The sequence below is a fragment of the Python bivittatus genome, unplaced genomic scaffold, assembly GCF_059951505.1.
Source record: "Python bivittatus isolate LINGU-HERP-01145 unplaced genomic scaffold, Pbiv_v1 ctg000370_np1212, whole genome shotgun sequence".
In the NCBI taxonomy this organism is placed as follows: Eukaryota; Metazoa; Chordata; class Lepidosauria; order Squamata; family Pythonidae; genus Python; species Python bivittatus.
The window spans coordinates 921,061-935,697 of record NW_028277062.1 but is presented as its reverse complement, the minus strand read 5'-3'; the positions used below and the strand labels follow the sequence as shown (position 1 = coordinate 935,697).

Below are 14,637 nucleotides of genomic sequence, written 5' to 3'. Positions count from 1 at the left end.
CTGGCCTTTGTCTTTCTCTGTCCCCTCCTTTGGCGCCTCGCCCTTCTTTGCCTTTCATGACACGGCCCTTGTCCCTGGTGGCATTCCCACCCCAAATGTCAGCTTCTCCCCCCACCTCACCCCCCCGACGGCCACCCGCCCGGCCGTGTCACCCGATCCGGCCGTGACGTGCTCGCCAGCCTTGGCCCAAATAAAAGGCAAAAATGCAGGAGGAGGACCGGCGACCTTGCCTGCCGACTCCGGCCCTTATATAGCAACGGTGGCAGTCCACAAAGACGCCTTATTTTAGCTGCAATGGGCTGACCGGCCCTTGGAGAGAGCCTGGCGTCCGGGTTCCCAGCTGGCCCCGTGGCACGCAGGCAGAGGACCGGCACCACCATTGCCAAGGCTTGCAAAATTAACAAGAGACCCACTTTTTGACCGGAAGAGAGGGCCGAATGAGGCTCTTGGGCATTTGGAGGGGAAAAAAAACAGGGAGGGGGCTTTCTGCTTTGGGAACTCCCCAAGACTTGATTCAGGGTTCCCAGCTGAGCACAGGGTTCAAGGCCATGCGTGCGCATAATGGCGAGGAAATTAGAGAGGAGCAAACAGGATCCACGATATGATTTCTTGGAACTGAACCTTGGCAAAGAACACACCCTCGGGGATATTAAGCCCATTGTAGAAGTGAGTTTTTCTCCCTGCTGTTGCAGCCAACCGAAAATCCTAACCGCCTTTGCCATCCGAACATTCAAAGCAGGCGATTTTTGTCCTCGCTTTACTCATTGGGCAAAAAAATTAGATGAGGGGAAAAAAAGCCACTTCTAGTTGTTAATTCTTGGGTCTCATTAATGCTAAGCCAAGTTTTCTGCAAGCCAGACTGAACTCCTGGTGACTTTATGGACGTCTCCATGTGAGCTTGTTGGGAGCAGGACCAACATGGCTTGCCACTGTCTTCTTCCAGGATGTTCTTCCAATTTCCCAGTTTAGCTCTCCGATTTCCTGGTGGTCTCCCATCCAAACCAGGCCTGAAGTTGCTTAGCCTGGAAGCCCAGCCTGGCAGAGATCTATGTATCATCCTAGATCAGTGTTTCTCAACCTTGGGAACTTTAAGAGGAGTGGACTTCAACTCCCAGAATTCCCCAGCCAGCATGGCTGGCTGGGGAATTCTGGGAGTTGAAGTCCACTCCTCTTAAAGTTCCCAAGGTTGAGAAACACTGTCCTAGATAATTTTCTCAACGGTCAGTAAGCCTCCTCTTTTGAAATGGAGACAAATGTTTGCTAAAGGAGGAGGAGAAAGCTCAAACAAGCTTCACTTTTCCTTATCAGAGAGAAGACAAGAGTCATTACAGATATTGTGTGGTTTTGCAAGCCCTGGCATCGCAGAGAATGAGTCTCCCTCCTCGTACCAACTCCAAAATGCCAGAGAGGGTTGCGTGCATCCAACTCCAAGAATGTATTTTTGTCCTGTTGGAGAGGTGGCCCTCCTCACATTTCTACGTCGAACTTATTCCGAATTCTGCCTGGGTGCGACAGATTTATGCAGCAAAAAAGAGGCAGGACGGTGCTTTTTAAAAAAAAAATAGGTTGCATTTTCAGAAAAGCCCCAAATGAGTTTGTTAGCCTAGATTATTGCTTCTTTTGGGGGTCTTTGGGGGGTCATTTCTCAGCCTCCATGTCCCAGCTTTACAGTGAGTGGGCTACCTAATCATGATAAGAGCAACAGCAGCTATTATTCCGATGATGATTATTTACTTTAAATCAGGAGGAGGTCGTTGTGATCAGAGATGTGGGATTACAAGAGATATTGTTTAAACTTTCGTCACATGCCGTTTTCTGTTTTAGAACCCCTTCCAGGTTTCTATTATTAGTTCATGGGGGGGGGAGGCATTTCTACCAGGCCTGCCCCCATCCCCACCTCCATCGGTGGGGATTTAATGCAGAGAGGAAACCTAAAATAATCAAGGTTTTTAACTCCGCTGAAAAAACAGTCGAAACTCATCTTCGGTCTATGTCTAAGAAAGTGGTAGGCTGTGCAAGTATCTTTTAGCTAGCTAGCCAAATAGGGAGAATAGGACAGTTAAAAATTATGATGCTCTTGACGTCTTCTCTGCGTCCCCCAGTTTCTGACCCCGAGCAAGCACCGGAGGCTCGTTTCAACTTGATGAGAAAGGAACTCTCAGAAACCTGAAACTCTTGATATTGCCCAGTTCGGTCATTTAAAAGCACCCCATTAACAAAGCTGGCATTAATTTCTACGCCCAAGTGAAGTCACTGCTCTAAACTGACTAGAATAATATAAATAGAGAGAGAGCACTGTAAGACTAGGCTGCAATGCTCCAGGTGACCACCAGGGGGCGGCGGAAAACATGGTCGGTGGCCCTCTGGTGGGCATCTGGAGCTTTGCAATCCAGATCTGGTAGCCCCCATATAATGAACTCTTTTCGTTTTGCCCCTGGATTGCAACCCCTGTCTCTTTGTGAGGTCGCATTCGAGGATAGGATTCTGTAGCACGGATGGGAGAGAGAACGCAAGAAAGCAAATGGACCGTTGGGGGGTAGCAATTGCATAAACTGAGCGGCGGGTTCTCTCTGCGTCCAAGACCCCCTCCTCTCCACCCCCTCCCGCTGGAATCTCAGCCCTGTTGTTCCAAGATATTTTGATGTCCCCCTTCCCCCTCCCTCTCCCTGAACCTGTTCTTATTCTTCATACCACAACAATGACGACAAGTTCCAATTGTTCGGGGCCAGGCTGGCGGGGGGGGCGGGGAGGACTGGGTCTGCCTGTCCATATGAGGCTGGCCAGGGGGAGGGGGCGGGGGGAGCGGGGATTTATAACAAGGGTCCCGGCTAGGCACCCTGCTTAGAACCCCCCCATCTGTGCTGGTCTCAGGTAAGGCCCCATTGCAGCCCTCCGGCGCCAAGACGGAGGTCCAAGGTTGTGGGCGAGGGCTGGGGAACTCCCCATATGAAAGGCATGCTTCGGGGAGGGGGTGAAGTTTCTGGTGGAACAGCGGGGGACAGTGACGGGGAATCCTGTTCGAAGTGCAAGGAAGCGGAACGTCTATGGATGTCGGCAGGCGTGTGCGCCGAGCCTGTCGGGTGCTCGGGGCTGTTCCGAATGTCTTGCACGTGAAAGAAAGGCTGGTCCTCCGCCTGGCATTTGCAAATGATAAACACGTGTCTTACTGGGGTTGTGGGAATGCGATGCATTTCTTGAAGGCCAGGCTGCAGGTGGTGGCCAATGAGATGTCTACACTACATCCTGAATTTCCGTGGGGAAGGAGGTATCTGTAAGGAGTGAGCTGATAGTAACCCACGTCCCCTGAGCTTCCCTGGCACGTGCTGGTGCTTGTGGGATTGCCATCTAGAGGCAGTGCGACCCTGGTGGCGGCATCATTCGTACATCCAGCTGAACCTTTCCCCCACCTGGATATAATGGGGGCTGTAGTCCAATTCGCTTGGAGGTGCCAAGCAGGAAAAGGATGAGTTAGCACTGCACATCTTGTAAAAGAGGGAAGACGTTTCTTCTTCTGGTCTTGAAAACAATCTCACTTTTTGCCAGGAATATTCTATATTTTCAAATCCAAGGCTAACTTTTAGTTCAAAAATGTCCTTCCTTCCTTCCTTCCTTCCTTCCTTCCTTCCTTCCTTCCTTCCTTCCTTCCTTCCTTCCTTCCTTCCCTCCCTCCCTCCCTCCCTCCCTCCCTCCCTCCCTCCCTCTCTTTCTTTCTTTCTTTCTTTCTTTCTTTCTTTCTTTCTTTCTTTCTTTCTCTCTCTCTCTCTCTCTCTCTCTCTCTCTCTCTCTCTTTCTTTTTTCCCTTCCTTCTGTCTTTGACATGCCCTTCCTTCCTTCCTTCCTTCCTTCCTTCCTTCCTTCCTTCCTTCCTTCCTTCCTTCCTTCCTTCCCTCCCTCCCTCCCTTCCTTCCTTCCTTTTCCTTCCTTCCTTCCCTCCTTCTTTCCTCATTCTCCTTCCTTCCTTCCTTCCTTCCTTCCTTCCTTCCTTCCTTCCTTCCTTCCTTCCTTCCTTCCTTCCTTCCTTCCTTCCTTCCTTCCCTCCCTCCCTCCCTCCCTCCCTCCCGTCATTAACCTGCCTGTTAGGGATGCTGAAAACTGTAATTTAAAGATCTGGAAAGCCATTTGTTAGGAAAGACCAAAATGGACCAAAACTCTGGTTCAGCTGAAAAAATAATAAGTGCACCACAAAGGAAGGAATTCCTCCCAAGCAGATGGTAGAATTGGGCACAAGCCAGCCTGAGCGAGAGATCAGGAGATCCGAGTGGAAACACAGAGAGAGTCCCATCCGTGCCCCTGGGCAAAACTCTTGCCGGTGCTTTCCCGCTTTCATTTCTGTTGGGCTCTTGTGGAAGATCCTTGCAAGCAGAATCGATGCGTGTAGGAAGACTGTAACCTGAGCTAAGCCCTGGGCATTAATTAAGAGTGGGCCATCAAGGTAAGAAATTGGTATCGCCCGTGATCTTCTCTTCTCCGTCTTTCCCATCTCTGATCCAATGAAAGGTTTTTTTTCCGCTCCACCCAGTCTCCCCTACTGGCCCCGTAACTGTAGGCATTGTAGGAGGACAGCCCGGTTGGTCTATGGGCACCCAAAAAAAATCGGTTTGTCAGAAAAGGTGCGCCCAGACCCCTTCTGATTCTTTTGCTCCCCATAGCTGATCTCTTCCAAATAGCTGGAACTACAACTCCCATTGCTCTGAGATACCGGCTGAGAAATAGGGTTGTTGTAATCCTCAACGCACTGGGAACAATGGCTGTCATTCTCAGCGTGTTGGACCGAAAGAATAGCCCAACTTTTCTGTGTTTAGCCCTGTGTTGCGGTGTCAAATCTGGACTGGAAGTTCCTACGGGAAAGAACTGTGTTTTATGGAAATATCCCATAGACCCTGATCTTTAATACATATAATAAAAATCGATATATTACAGCTTCCCTCGCCCCTATATTTTTTTCTCCTTAAAATATATTGGAATCATAATGGCAGAAACGATACCTCTGTGGCTGGGGGAAGGATCGGGGTGTATTTTGTACTGACGCCCCCCTTTTTCCCAACAGGAATCCGGCCTGAGGTGTCCCCAGTTCTTCTCCTGTGGAACCCTATTAAAAGCAAAGGGTAATGACCGTAACCAGCTGTTTTTGACCTAAAAGGCAATTTATTCCAAGTATGTCTATCCGCACTCCAGTCGCAGCCCGTTCTGGGTGCAGCCCTGAAGTGGGTTTCTAAAGAGTGCAATTCTGCTAGCATCCAGAAGGGGGCAGACTATTTGCATTGGAAGTAGAGGGCTTAAGCAAGGTGTCGTTCCCGTGTCGCACACTAGGGGCAGCAGCGCCATTCAAAACTTTGGGGAGATGGCTTAGGCCAGGCTGCCCTCTGGTGGATGCCTTATGAATGACACACTGCATATTGGCAGGGCGAGCACCTCTTTCTGTAAGTGCTCAGCTGGTGCACAAAATGTTGCCCAAAGCTGCAAGTTTGAATCCCACCCGGGGTTCCACGTGCCCCCACGAGAGCCTCGGCCTGCTCTTTATGTTATTCTTGCTTTGCTCCAGCTCCCACCATGGCTGAGATGGCTGAGTTTGGGCCCGCCGCCCCTTTCCTGCGCATGACTGAGAAGCTCAGGATTGAAGCCCAGAACCGGCCTTTCGACATGAAAAAGGACGTGTTTGTGCCGGATGACAAGGAGGAGTTTGTCAAGGCCAAGATCATTTCCAAAGAAGGTGGTAAAATCACCGCGGAAACGGAACATGGCAAGGTAAGCTCGTCCTGCTAGGTTTCTTTCTGCGTCAGGCATAATCCTCGCAAGTCAGAACTTGGAGGGAAGCTGCTCTGGGCTTTCTCCCCTCAAGTGATCCTCCAGATCTGAAGGAGGTGGATCCTAACCCTAACCTTCCTAAACGCTTGGAGTCTTTCATCCAGGTGTGCTGTAAAGCTGGGTGTCCATAGTGCTGGCTGGGGAGATGGGACTTAAAGTCCAAGCTGCCTGGACTGTACCAACTGGGGAAGGCTAGAGACCCTAAAATACCCTCTGCCTCATATAATCTCCCCAGTGTCTCCTTGCTGTCCCCAGTGCCTTTGGAATGGGAAGCCCTTGGAATGGCTCCTACAAGGAATGATAGTAGAGGGAAGAGGGAATGGCCTGGAAGAGGGGAAGACCAAAGCAATGGTTAGATAAGAGGGGGTTGAGCCCAGGCCAATGAAGCAACGTGAGAAAACGTCTCAGATCAGCCCCTCCCTAATTCCCATGATAGTAGAGGGAGGGAGGGGGAAGCACATTCAGACTTGCAAGACTGTTACTATAATGCAATAAAAGTAGTACTGACTTACATGGGATTGATATCTTAATCTGGTCTACCTTGTTGGGCTGACAGTGATAAATCTTCCGGTAGGTCAAGAGCTACCCCTTAAGGGTCATGGTTTGTGTGTCTGTGTGCACTTTCAAGTCAGTGTTGACTCCTGGCAACTGCCTGGACTAGTCCCTGAGGTTTTCTTGGCAAGATTTCAGAAGTAGCTTGCCATTGCCTGCTTCCTAGGGCTGAGAAAGAGTGACTGGCCCGAGATCACCCCACTGGCTTCGTGCCTAAGGCAGGCGTTGAACTCACAGGGTAGTGTCAGGAGTCAGGATAGGATTGAGGGAAGGGAACCCCGTCCTCGTAGTGAGGCCTGTCTGACACCAAGATCCAACTTCTTTTCATCGGCAGACGGTGACAGTGAAAGAAGATCAGATTATGCAGCAGAATCCGCCCAAGTTCGACAAGATCGAGGACATGGCCATGCTCACCTTTCTGCACGAACCGGCCGTGCTCTACAACCTGAAGGAGCGCTACGCCTCCTGGATGATCTATGTAAGCTGGAGGGACGGGGAAGGGTGGCTCTCCCGAATAGTTCTTCTTGTACCCACCAGGAACCAGGGGTGAGGAGCAAAGCATAGGTGGGGTTGAGTGCTTGGAGGCCATCCCAATTGCAGGGATAATAAACATTTATCATGCACATTGCAAATCTCCCTGTGGAGCACTGTTAACTATTTGGTGCCTTTCATCACAGATGAATCAAAGCGCTCTCCACCTCTCCTTGAAGTGGGGGAAAGGAATACTGGCATGAAATTTGTGGTCTCGGTTGCTGATCCCCCTCCTGCTACTATTGCTTCTCCCCCCAGTTCCTGACGGTCCCCTGATTCCCCCACAGGTCGGGGGTGACAAAGTCTAAGACAGGGATTTTCAAACTTAGCCACTTTAAGATGTGTGGACTTCAACTGCTGGCTGAGGAATTCTGGGAGTTGAAGTCCACACATCTTATAGTGGCCAAGTTTGGAAAACACTGGTCTAAGAGATGTTGCACCCCGTAAGGCTGTCCTTGGAAATGGTGTAATGGTCACCATTACAGTTTCAGACATCATTACAGCAAAGGTTGATTTCAGGCCATCTCACTCTTGAGCTGGGGATGAGATGAAGGTAACGTTGGAGGGACAGGGTGGGCCAGAGAGGCTTGCATTGTGGTTGAAATGCTGTGGGGAAAGGCTCTTGGACTTGGGAGAATCCCCAGTTTGCCAACTGGGGGCAACCTCCAGTATGACGTAGCAGTTAAGGTGTTGAATCAGGAGCAGAGGAATCTTAACTTCACCTCCACTCTTAGCTATGGAGACTCTTGGGTGACTTTGAGCTAGTCACCACCTCTCCACCCAGCCTACCTCACAGAAGTGTTGGAGAAGGGCTATGTAGGTTGCCTTAAGCTTCTAGAGAAAAGTTGGGTATTTCTTTATTAGATGAAGAAATAAATTGTCCTCTCCCCACATTTTGTGACGTTAAGGCTGGAGGTTCTTCCACAGAGCAGGAGGACACTCAGAACTTCAGCTCTCTTCCCTCTCTTCTCTAGACCTATTCGGGGCTGTTCTGTGTGACGGTAAACCCCTACAAGTGGTTGCCCGTCTACAACGCTGAAGTGGTTGCTGCTTATCGAGGGAAGAAGCGCAGTGAAGCTCCTCCTCACATTTTCTCCATCTCTGACAATGCCTATCAGTACATGTTGACAGGTAAAGGAGGAAGAGGGAGCCAGAGGGGAGGGAAGTTGGATGTCATGAGAGAAGAAAAGATGTTGAAGATTTAAGGAAGTCAAATGGTCCTTCTCCTTTTCCCTTCCTCCTCTTCCTCCTTGTGTATCTTCTCCTTCTCCTTCTCCTTCCTCCTCGTCCTCCTTCTCCTTCTTCTCTTCCTCCTCTTCGTCCTTCTCCTTCTATTCCTCTTCTCCTTGTCTATCTTCTTCTTCTTCTCTTCCTCCTCTTCCTCCTTACCCATCTTCTCCTTTTCTTCCTCCTGTTCTCCTTGTCTATCTTCTTCGCCTTCTTCTCCTACTTCTCTTCCTCCTCGTCCTCCTCGTCTATCTTCTCCTTCTCTTCCTCCTTTCCCTCCCCCCCTTGCTTTCATGTTTCTCACTTTCTTTTCTAATAATTTTTTCTCTTCTCTAGATCGGGAGAACCAGTCCATTCTTATCACGTAAGTCCCATTCCCTGCCTTGACCTTTCACAATACTCTTTACTTGGCTGACCATCCCATGGAGCTTGACTTCCACTTTGGCTTGGGGGGGCTCCTTCTCACGGTCAAATTAAAGCGCTCTCCATCAGTGCTTGACCTGTCAGAAAGCTATACAGGCATCAAATGTGTTTTCCCACTGGGGATCCCTATCCTTTTGCAGAAGCTATGCTGGAAAATGGTGCTGGGTTATTTACTATTAAGGACACGTGGAAGACAGGGATGGGTTTTACTTACTGAAATTCTTCACCACCCAGAGTCACTTGGATTGAGATGGAAATTGCATAAATAAATAAATAAACAAACTTATTAAAACTCACTCAGATCTTCTGCAAGTGCTTTGTGAGGGTACATTCTAAGGGAACCCTGTTGTCAGCTGATAACCTTTTGGACATGGGTTTAGTGCTCTTCCAGAACAGCACTAAACCCATGTTCAAAAGCAACTAAACAGCAGAGAAAGAGATGTCTTGCTCGCTCCTGCTTCACTCACAGTCTATCCATCACCAGTGCTAGTCAGCTGCTGTTCAGCCTGATTCAGGTCACTGAATCAGGAGCCAGCTCAGAGATCTGGTGGGTGCAGGAAGAGCCTGTTGTGAAAAAAATGGGTTCTCATGCTGCGCAGATGAGAATGACCCTGGAAGACAGCTAAGGGACTGGAGGGAGGGGGTATGCATGTCCCTTTCTAGAGCAACCATTAGGTGCTGGGCTGGACAGTATCTCAAGCAAGTTTGATCTGGAACCCAAAAGGCTGCAATCTATATTTGTATACTCAAAACTTGTGTGTGTCTGAGTCTATACATATATGATAAAGGCAAAGTCTCCTTCAAGTCACGTTCAGCGCCTGATAATTTCATGGGCACGTTCGTGAAGTTTTCTTGGGAATAGTATGAAAGTGGCCCTTCCTAATTTTTTTTTTTAATTTCCCAGTCTCATCTACAGATCTGGGATCCTCTGGTGGTCTCCTATCCATGTACAAACCAGATCTGACCTAGCTTCTGATATCACCCGGGCTGACTAAATGTATATGTGTCCCAATGTACAAATATTTGGCCAACCATTCAAAAATCCATTCTGAGATTTCTATTTTGCTTATTTATACCCATATAAAAGCTGCTCCGTGAAATGGGCACAGTTCCAGGGCTGTGGCCTTCCATATTTTTCAGAATTCCCCCCCCCCAAGATAGAGATTCATCATATAATATTAAAAGAACAAAACGCGGGTCTGATTCTGGGGACCATCTATGAGTGCCTCTACAAAAAGACAGATGGGAAGAGAGCAAAAGTGAGGACATTAAGGCAGTCTTGTTTTTCTACCTGCAGCGGAGAATCTGGTGCTGGGAAAACTGTGAATACCAAGAGGGTCATTCAGTACTTTGCGGTAATTGCTGCTATTGGGGACCGTAGCAAGAAAGACCAGGCAGCTGCAACAGGGAAGGTAAGTATCGTGTATAGCAGTATTTTCCAAACTTGGCAGCTTTAAGAAGTGTGGACTTCAACTCCCAGAATTCCCCAGCCAACTGAGTTGAAGTCCACACTTCTTAAAGCTGCCAAGTTTGAAAAACACTGCTGTACAGTTATGTGTCCAAAGCCGGGCTACACATTACACCAGCTTTCTTTAACCTGGTGCTGCTTCTACCAGCCCTAGCCAGCTGGGCCAGTAATAAGAGGGTTGGGAGTCATAGTCCAAAATATCCAGAGGCCACCACAGTGGGAAGGCTATGTTCCACCAGTCCCATGAAACACGGCTCGGTTGTTGGACTCTTCAAGCTTCACAAGGACCTTCTCGAGGGGAGCGGAGTTGCTCTACTGAAGAAGCGAAGGTCACTGCTCCAATTTTCTCTTTCGGCCATTTATCGCCCATTCGTTTTCTTATCCGGAATCATCTTTCTCCTCCTAATGACCACATGCCCCCAGACTACCAGGGAATCCTGCTCTAATATTTCTACCCACCCACAGGGGACTCTGGAAGATCAAATCATCCAAGCCAACCCTGCTCTGGAAGCTTTTGGCAACGCCAAGACTGTACGGAATGACAACTCCTCTCGATTTGTAAGTGTTGATGAAGGGGGAATGTGTGGCCTATCTGAGGTGACATGTCTACCCGTTCTCCATCTGCTTCATTTCTCCTCTCTTCTTCAGGGTAAATTCATCCGGATCCACTTTGGGGCAACAGGCAAGCTGGCATCAGCAGACATAGAAACCTGTGAGTGCTAGATTTGCAGAATTCTCACATCTTGCATCTGATCATTCTTTTGGACTGTTTCTTTCCCACTTGTTCAACATCCCGGTCTCTTTGTCATTCTCTCCTTTTCCCTCTTCTTTTCAATGCATTTCTTAGACCTCCTTGAAAAGTCGAGGGTCATCTTCCAGCTGAAATCTGAGAGAAATTATCACATCTATTACCAGATCTTGTCCAATAAGAAGCCAGAGCTGTTGGGTGAGTTATTCTCGATGAATTATTCCAAAGAAGCTTCATTCTGACCAGCCAGAGATTTTGTGGCATTGCTTCTGAGGTTCATACGAACTTGTCCAAACTGGTTCAGATAAACTGCAGCTCTTCCCTCTTGACCTCTTGACCTCTTACAGTTCTGATGAGTTTATATATTTGAGGCATGGAAGGTTTCATTGACTCCAGGTTGATGTGCCTTTATCTTGTTGAGTTGTCATTTCTTTTCTAGTTAGATCTCCTTGACTTAGCATGAGTTGAACAGAGTCTCTCTTCGCTAATTCAAACTGGTTGTGGTGGGACTCTTCCAACCTTGTTAAGACTGAACAAGAATTGATTGGACTATTTGGTGCCTTGATTCACTCTTCTCTGCTTAGTCTGAAGTTCATCTTTGTCTCCCCTGGTTGATAGGGGAGGTTCTCCTCTACGTTCCAAGAATTACAAAATACCAGATCTTCTCTGTGGTGGCACCTGTACTCTAGAACACTGTCTCCCCTGAAATGCAGGTGGTGACTATGACAACTTTTAGGCACCTGTTGAAGGCCTCTCTCCTCACCCAGACCTTCTCTGTAAGAATGGGGGGTCGCTAGTTTTGGTTCTTGGTTTTCGTCCCCTGTTGCACCTATTTACATTGTTTAAACTTATTGTTTGCACGAGGGTGTATTCATTGTTTGACTGTGAATTGCTTTAAGATTTACAGTATTGGTAAGTGATATAAGGCTATATTAAATTGGCATTTCCATTTTGCTGATTTTTCCTTGTCCTCGTCTAAGGACATACTTATTGTCTGGTGATGGAATAACCACTTAGGAAGAGAAGGTCTGTCATTTTGTGTAAATTCCTACTCTGCTGACCTCTTGCATTTGTTTCCAGATATGATGTTGGTCACCAACAACCCTTACGACTACGCCTTCATCTCCCAAGGAGAGACCACGGTGCCATCGATCGATGATGCAGAGGAACTCTTAGCAACTGATGTGAGTGTTGAGGCTACAGTAACATTCTAAGTGTTCCCCAACCTGGCATCTTCTAGATGTATTGGACTATTACTCGCTGAACCCTGCCCAAGTAAAGGCTCATGGGACTTGTAGTCCAACCTACTTCTGAGATGTACCAGATTGGAGATCAACTATTTGGAACTGAATGGCTGGCCCTTTGTTGAGCTTTGAGAAATATTCATCAGTCATCTTTTTTCTCCAAACACAGAGTGCCTTTGACATCTTAGGGTTCACCCAAGAGGAGAAAAACTCCATCTACAAATTGACAGGAGCCATCATGCACTATGGGAACATGAAATTCAAGCAGAAGCAGCGAGAAGAACAGGCTGAGCCAGACGGCACTGAAGGTGAGGGAAAAAAGGATCGTTGCCACCCATTATAATTATTATAAAAATGTACAAATGGTTATTAATGTATAGTTAATTCTAAAATATTAAAAGTATAAATAATTTCCAATTAATGAGCAATCATTTCCAGTTATAATTGTTATTGTTGTTGCAAAAAATGGAGGCAAACAAAAGAGAACTAGCAGAACGTATGGCATGTCTGCAAGTGAGCAGACGATCTTTTGCAGTCTCTAGCCAATTTCTCCTAGCCTTAGTAAGCTTAGCAACCCATCTGGCTGAATGTTGGGATTCTGGCAACAAATAAAAATAAAATAAAACAATTGGACCACATGGAACAAGATCTGATTGATCAAGGTGACCAAAAACCTTCTATTCCAGCTTTTTCCAACTTGGCCCCTCTACACATATTCAGACTACAACTCCCAGAATGCCCAGGTTTTGGCTATTCTAGCAGAGAATTCTGGGAATTATTGTACGAACTCATGTTTTGTAAACCAGATTAGGAAACCTTATTATTGTCTCCTGAATCGTTTGCACCTCACTTTTCAAGGAACCGCTTCCTTTCATAGCTTTGTGCTGCTGTCTCTCCTCTCCCCTGCTTCAAATATCGCCACAAAACCCTTTTCTCATCATCTTCTCCCTCCCTCATTCCTCATACAAGACCTTCGGTATCCCTAAAGTGTGACTAAAGTGGAGCTGTGAAAACGCCCAGCTAAGATTTGGCACCAGGACAGCAAAATCAATTCAATGGGCATATCATTCCTATGATGGGTTCTGCTCTGGGTAATGGAAAACAAGGGTAAGAGAACTGGAAATCCACAAGGTTTCCATACGTATGTTCTCCTCTACCCTATGGTTTTAAAGATGTTAAGGTGGAGATCTTAAGGCACGGGAAACGAATGTTTTGGCGCTCCAAAACTGTACCATAGAAATTCAGCAGCACATCAGTTTTCTCTTGAAAAGCAAGCTTTATGGATTGGTCTTTTGCTGTATCACGTTGGCATTGACCCCCTTGAGTCTTCTGAACTTGTCCATCCTACCTTCTAATCCAAGAGATGATTGTACTGAATTGCTTTCCCGGCACTTACAGAAGCTGATAAGTCGGCGTACCTGATGGGGCTGAACTCAGCAGACCTGCTCAAGGGTCTTTGCCACCCGAGGGTCAAAGTGGGAAATGAGTACGTCACCAAAGGGCAGAATGTCCAGCAGGTAAGAATTCCATCTCTGTAGAGAGAACCAACTTCTTTGTTCAGACTCTCAAAAGAAAAAACTGGAAAGATCCCAGTTTTCAAATTCGGTCTCAAGCTGGACATAACATTTCATTGGCTTTTGTAATGTGGGGACACGTGCTTATGCACACATGCAGAAGACTTGGGTTTTCTCCTTTCCCTTCCCTTCAACTCTGAGAATTTAGGAAGGGAATCAGTTTCATCTCTCCCCGCTTCCTTTTTCTAAATAGGTGTACTATGCCACTGGGGCTCTTGCCAAGGCTGTCTATGAGAAGATGTTCAGCTGGATGGTCATGAGAATCAATAGCACCCTGGAAACCAAGCTGCCCCGACAGTATTTCATTGGGGTGTTGGATATTGCTGGCTTTGAGATCTTTGATGTGAGTAATTCCTCCTTCAGTCATGGATTTAGTTTGTTTAATGGATGGATCAGCTATCTCCAGCTTGCTTCTCCAATGTGTTGGGACTGCAGTTCCCAGAATTCCCCAGGCAACAACTGGGGTAAAGCTGAGATAGATGAATGGGTGGTGGGACCATCTTGCTTGCAGTTAGAAATGTATGAAGATGGCTTTTTGGCCCAAAAGCCCATCTTGTTGAGCTTTCACCAGGTCCGTCCATCCATCATCCATCCATCCATCCATCCATCCATCCATCCATCCATCCATCCATCCATCCATGCCCAATATAGGTTGAACTAATTTTCAGGAGCCTTTTAAAAATTAATTGACAGTGGTCCCTGCTGAAGAGGCTAATCTTAGAGAAATGCTCCCCTCCATGAAGGTTGATTTCATTTTCCCTCCCATCCAGTTCAACAGCTTTGAGCAACTCTGCATCAACTTCACCAATGAGAAGCTACAGCAGTTCTTCAACCATCACATGTTTGTGCTGGAACAAGAGGAGTACAAGAAGGAGGGCATTGAATGGGTGTTCATTGACTTTGGCATGGACCTACAGGCCTGCATTGACCTCATTGAGAAGGTATCTCACTCCTTTCCATGCACCTTCCTTAAAATATCAAGTTCCATCTTTTGTTCCTGATTCCTGCCAGCGGGTGATGACCCATCTAGATCCACGAGGAAACTTTTTTTTAGGAATTAATGGT

General features: G+C 47.4%; 1 protein-coding gene across 1 annotated transcript in view; it reads left to right on the top strand.

Moving 5' to 3' along the window:
* The first annotated feature begins 2,849 nt into the window (after positions 1-2,849).
* Positions 2,850-14,637, top strand: part of LOC103065114 (myosin-7) — a 28,784-nt gene continuing 16,996 nt past the window's right edge. Inside the window, exons 1-15 of the mRNA XM_088142224.1 lie at positions 2,850-2,871; positions 5,048-5,105; positions 5,543-5,745; positions 6,692-6,835; positions 7,863-8,019; positions 8,452-8,479; positions 9,836-9,950; positions 10,472-10,564; positions 10,655-10,718; positions 10,854-10,952; positions 11,835-11,938; positions 12,168-12,306; positions 13,397-13,515; positions 13,766-13,915; positions 14,343-14,513. Of these exons, the coding sequence (XP_087998350.1) occupies positions 5,551-5,745; positions 6,692-6,835; positions 7,863-8,019; positions 8,452-8,479; positions 9,836-9,950; positions 10,472-10,564; positions 10,655-10,718; positions 10,854-10,952; positions 11,835-11,938; positions 12,168-12,306; positions 13,397-13,515; positions 13,766-13,915; positions 14,343-14,513 (1,578 nt within the window). The 5' untranslated portion in view covers positions 2,850-2,871; positions 5,048-5,105; positions 5,543-5,550. The remainder of the gene's footprint in view (positions 2,872-5,047; positions 5,106-5,542; positions 5,746-6,691; positions 6,836-7,862; positions 8,020-8,451; positions 8,480-9,835; positions 9,951-10,471; positions 10,565-10,654; positions 10,719-10,853; positions 10,953-11,834; positions 11,939-12,167; positions 12,307-13,396; positions 13,516-13,765; positions 13,916-14,342; positions 14,514-14,637) is intronic.